We start from the raw sequence: 6,000 nt of genomic DNA on the forward strand, positions 1-6,000 counted from the left end.
ACCGCATTGACATGCATTATATGAGCAATGGTTGGAGTTAAAAATCTTAATTTGTGCTCTACTGAAGAAACAAACAAACAAACTATCCCTTTAATAAAATACTCTGATTAAGAAAACTGGCATGTAAACTGCGATTGTGGATTACCTTAATCTGGCCAAAGTCATATTCGAAGTAAACAATTGAATTAAGACGTCGAGTATTCCTATTTTAGTCGCATTATCAAAGTGCATACACACCTTATTCACACTTCATGGTCACACAAACCTGGCATTGCGATGTTTATCACACGTCGCCGAATATTATCCAGTACGTCCATAAAAATGTATTTTAAATTTGGTGTAAGTAGATTAAAACAATGGCTGGTAACATGCATACCGTATGCCTATTAGAGTGAGGAATAATCACACTTTTTTTTTTTCGATTAATAACTAGAATAATGAAAATTGAGAGTTCTGCTGGTGTCATGTAAACATCTTACTGCGATTAAGACCTTACTCTGATTATTAGAAATAACCGCATTATTGGTGCACATGTAAACATAGTCAATGAACGCTTATCGGGATCAAGTAAATGCTGGATTTTCAAAAGTATGTGAAGTAAAGTTTGTGGCATAGACTCTTTAAAATACAATTAACAATTTAGTTGTAAGTGGGTTTGTGTTTTTCTTTAGGGATGGTGGTTTGAAACGAGGGAAAGTGAAAGACGCTTTCAAAGAGGAGCAGCAAAAAATCTACAGCAACATTTTGGTTGGAACGCAAGCAGACCGCAGTCGTTCTTGAGGAGAGGAAGATGATTGATTCAGGTGAGGACCTGGAGGGCAAGAGACGGTTCAGAGACCTGGACAACGGCGTTATGGATTTGACGTCAAATCACAAGAGCCGTCCTTGTTTAATTATTCCTCTTTGTGAAAAGGATCAACGCTTGTCCGGTGTTAGGTCAGGTCGTGATCAGAACACACCACGAGATGTGTTTTGATGCGTAATGTTCCTTTGACCGAAGCCAGCGTATAGCGTGTTTCAGTGGCCGGGTTGCTTATGAGGAGTCATAAGGATGCAATGTGATGGTGTCTTTCTCTTTTTTGTTTATTACTTTTTTTTTTTTTTATTCTTTCATTTAATATTTTTCTTTTCTTATTATCATTTACTCTAACGTATCATTAGGATGCAATAAACTATTAAATTTGATGGCCATGTTTCAAGGAAAAGCCTCATCAGGCTACACGTAGGTGTCCGAGAGTTTTCCGTTATGCACTTCCATCTCTCTGCCATACTTCTGCTGCGTGAGTCACTTTTATCCCTGGATTGTAACAGGAGAAAACAGCAGAAACTTGCATGGCAAACCTGCAATTTAATTTGAAGATGACTTTTGCAGACAAATGATCTGCATTAACCTTTTAAAATACCTCTGTGTAAACAATCAAGCCTGTGTGAAGGGTTTGAGAAGAATTTATGTATTGTTCGATTTTTTTTTTTTCTTTATCCCCTCGTCCTTGTGTGACACATCCAGAACTCTGCCATTTCCATCCACATTGGAAGTCAAACCTTATGAGTGTTAATGATATTGGCCAAGTTGCAGCCAATAGAAAACTCAAGGAACTTTTCATGTTTTTCAGGTACTGCATATATTCAGATTAAAACCATTATTTGTAATGTTTAAACACGACACAGCATGTACTGTATATGTTTCCTAAAGGATTTATTTTTATTTTCAAATCAGTTTGTTAGTGAATTTAGCCTGTTCACACCACAATTTGCTACAATCTTTTTATTTTCTGAAATAATCAAATGAATGAACATTTTAAGTCATGGAAAGCAAGGAACAGTTCGTTTTTTCAGAGCACCAAATACAAGAGTACAGAGAAGAGACCTATGCTGCATCCCAATTCTACTTATATTATGATTTTAAAGTATGCACTCTTTTTGTGATTTTATTTTACAAACTTTTGAGTGTGTAACAGAAGATTAGACAAGCTTTGGGGCATACTATCACATCATTTACATCTTAAGCTCTGGGACTATTTTTGGGGATTTCCGCCTAATTGAAACCCAAATTGAAAAGCTTCTCATACCCACATACAGCGGTCTAAATACACAATTTTGGTGTCATTTTAAAGAAAACCCTTTGAAGTTAAACACTGCTAAATGTGTTACGCTTTTAAGTATATGTTGTCTGAGCTGTAATAAACCATCCTAAAAAAGTGCTTTTTGATCACTTTTGGTTATAAATTCATTTTTGAAAGTGTATATCTCAGGCCCTGTGTGCTCTAGCACCCTGCAGACAGTTTTGGCTGTTTCCACTAGTTGGCAGCAAATACTGTAAAAAAAAGAAGAAAAAATAATTTTGTCTGTATTATGTTGTATGCAAGATTTATTGAAATATATCTGAAGGGAGGAATATTACCTTTTTTAATGTAATTTCTCCTCCACACTCTCTTCCACAAACATTTGAAATCTAAATTATATACTTGACATCATTCCGGACCCTGATCAGGGTCCTTGGAGTTTAGGAGGTTAAATTGTGCAAAGTTGCATAGTTTCATAGTAAACTGGTCTGTCACTAACTTGTCACAGTTAACATCCTCCACATTTAATTTCATTTGCTACCGTTTTGGAGAGAAAAGAAGTACGTTGGTCTTGGGTCTTTTATGCAGATATTTTTGTATAATAAAAGTTAATGGCCAAACGTGTCTTTATAAAAGCTAATATTGTTGTTGCAGATCAAATTAACAAAGAAAGACATTAAATATTTTTATCAGATTAAATGTTGATTTAGTAATCACTCAAACCCGTTTATCTAAACCTCCCTACTTAACAATCGGTCAAGCACATTCGCCATATTTGTGGTTTTTGAACACTTTTATTCGAAGTTTGTAGTGTAAATCCTACTCGTAAGTGCATTGTGTCGTGAGCAATATTAGCTTTTTGAGTGTGCACGGATACACACTTCGAAAATCTACTGGAAATAGACCATCCAGTGACTTTTGTTATACTCTTTTTTTTAATAAATTGTGCTATGGGACACACTTACTTTAATCTCACATACTATTTAGGATGGGTGTGGGAGGCAGAGCCACTGCCACAGATTCTTTCTCTGCTATCTATCTTTTAGCAAAGTCTGTTTGTGAGTGCCGCCAACAAGTCATAGTTTGTAACAGCAGCGGCAGTGTTGGATTGACGGCATGCTAATGTTTGTGCTGTTCAAATTCAAATATGTATCACTGATATTTATTGCACAGAATTAGTCTTTAACAGGTCTTAACTTTGCTAACAAATTGCCATATATATATATCTCCTCAAAAACACAGGAGGAAACACTGTATGCAACTACTGTATCTAGCTCTAAAACTAAAACACTGAAGGGCTCATAAAGAAAGATAGTATTTTCAAAACGTGTCGTGAACCCTTTCTGCTCTGTTAAAAGAAAATGTACCAAGGGTCTAGGACTATATTTGGTTACAACCACTGACAAACAAGATTTTGCTTGTTTAGCTTATTGTGGTAAAGCTTGTGTGACATGAGCCACACATGTATAGCTTTATCTAAGTCACTTGAACTTTTTGGCTTCTAATGAATAAGACATTTATTTTGGGTGATATCTCATTCTCACTCAAGCTGTGAAGTTCTGAAAATTAACCTTTAAATGGGTGTGTGCAGCCATCTTGCACCAACCTAGATGGTTGTTATTAGGATTTCTCATTCAGCTATCATCACAGTCATTTCATTAGACGTTCGTAAAAGCAGCATCTCACACATAAGCTCAAGGAGGCATGTACAGTACAATGGAGTTTCCCCAACAGAGTTTTGATTCAAGAAAGTGTGACGTATTTAAATATAATTATACCTTATCTACAAGTTTGAAAGTGGAATTGAATTGGCCCCATGTTGTGTAGTACTCCACTAATTCCATCTCTAAAGACAATTCTGCCTGTAATAAACAGTTTGACTGAGTATAATTAAAGCTTTAGATCTCAACTGTGATCTGAAATAGTACGACCACATACCAGCATGTGAAGCAATTCTGCTGCTGGGCTCAATATGTGGGAATGACTTTGTTCTCTACATGTCTAAACCAGTTACTGAGCGCATATAAATGGCTCTGTGGAAAACATGTCACAGATTACAATGTAGCATATACAGTTGCTTGTTTTCAAAGACCCTGAAGTTGTTATGTGGAGATTCCATTGAGGCTCAGTGTAGAGAGAGCCGTTGATGATAAGACTTATTCCAGTTCACTGACTTTGTGCTATTTTCTCTATTTTTGTAATTCAACATCAATTCCCTTCTGGGATCCAGCAATCTAACTCTTTAAAACTTAACACTAACAGGCTTTTCTGAGATGCAAAATGTTGTCGGTTTTGGCACATCAACTTCCTGTCATTGTTTAAAAAAAAAAAAAAAATCTGCTTCTGCAAAATAATGCAGATAATGCAATAATACTGTTTTTTATTATTAATATTATTTTAAAGTAGCAGTTGTACAGAATTGTTTTATTTTGTAATTCCACTACCTTTCAAAGGTTTTTGCAAGAAGTCATTACAGCTACATTTATTTAATAAAAATACTGTAAAAACAGAAATATAATATATATTTTCTTAAATTACTATATTATTTTATTGTATTTTAAAAAGTTAAGTTATTCAAAGCTTTATTTTTAGCAGCCATTACTCCAGTGTCCAGTGATCCTTAAAGGGATAGTTCACCCAAAAAATGAAAATTAGCCCATGGTTTACTCACCCTTAAGCCATCCTAGGTGTATATGACATTCTACTTTCAGATGAATACAATCAGAGTTATATTTAAACAAATATCCTGGCTCTTTCAAGCTTTATAATGGCAGTGAATGGCAGCCCAAAATTTGAATCTCAAAAAAGTGCATCCATCCATTATAAAGGTAATCCACATGGCTTAATAAAGGCCGTCTAAATCGAATCGATGGGTTTTTGTAAGAAAAATATCTATATTTAACATGTTATAGAGTAAAATATCTAGCTTCTAACGGACAGTCTTCCGAATTCAACTTGCGCAAAAAGTGTAACTACTGCGACGATGACTTTGTAAAAAGCGTTTCTTACAAAAACCCATCAATTCACTTCAGAAGGCCTTTATTAACCCCCACCAAGGTTGGCTTAAGGATGAATAAATCATGGAGTCATTTTATAGCTATATTTCTTTAAGAAATGTTTTTTGAACACAAAATCAGCATATTACAATGATTTCTGATTATTATCAATGTTGAAAACAGTTGTGCTGCTTAAAACATTTTGTGAAAACCATGCAAATCATAATAAATGATTATTATTTTCAGAAAATTTTAAATATCTTTAATGTTGGGTTTAATCTATTTAAAGCATGCTCGCTAAATAAAACGATCAATTTATTTTAAATATTACTACGCTTAAATTTTGAGCGATGTGTGCAATATTATTTATTGCAAGTAGAGTTTGATTTACTTCTTACATGTGGGGAGACAATACAGGAAAAAAAATATTTCTATGAAATGCAACAAACTTGTCACATTTTTAGTGTTGTAGCTGTCATTTAATTTTTTTAAAAATTATTATTAAAAGTTGTAAAACATCTGTTATATTATATTTTAATAAACAGATGCTGATGTCCACTACGATAACAAAATTGTTTCTTTTTTGTATCGAACATGTCATTGGAAAATTTAAAACATAACAAAAATATTAAACTTTTTGCTGGCTCTCATGAGGATATGTAACATTTACTGTGTACTATGACATTTATTCATTTTGATATTGTAGTAAATCGTGCTAATTTTATGCACAGTAATGTCATTTACATTAGTCCAGCCTACAAGGAGAAAGTGTGAGATTTGTACATTGTCATTAAATTGGATTAAGCTCACCATCCACATTATTTTAATGTGTGTGTGTGTGTGTGTGTGTGTGTGTGTGTGTGTGTGTGTGTGTGTGTTAAAGTCACAATGTTGCCTATGATTTGACTGCTGCCACGCTCTAAAATGTCACCTTTCCAATA

At 34.2% G+C, this 6,000-nt stretch overlaps 1 protein-coding gene across 1 annotated transcript in view; it reads left to right on the forward strand.

The window, feature by feature from the left end:
* LOC137038564 (glycerol-3-phosphate acyltransferase 4-like) overlaps positions 1-2,999 on the forward strand; it is a 51,983-nt gene extending 48,984 nt beyond the window's left edge. The window contains exon 13 of the mRNA XM_067413236.1: positions 672-2,999. Coding sequence (XP_067269337.1) covers positions 672-780 — 109 coding nt within the window. The 3' untranslated portion in view covers positions 781-2,999. The remainder of the gene's footprint in view (positions 1-671) is intronic.
* Positions 3,000-6,000: the final 3,001 nt, after the last annotated feature.

The sequence above is a fragment of the Pseudorasbora parva genome, chromosome 13 (assembly GCF_024679245.1).
Source record: "Pseudorasbora parva isolate DD20220531a chromosome 13, ASM2467924v1, whole genome shotgun sequence".
Lineage (NCBI taxonomy): Eukaryota > Metazoa > Chordata > Actinopteri > Cypriniformes > Gobionidae > Pseudorasbora > Pseudorasbora parva.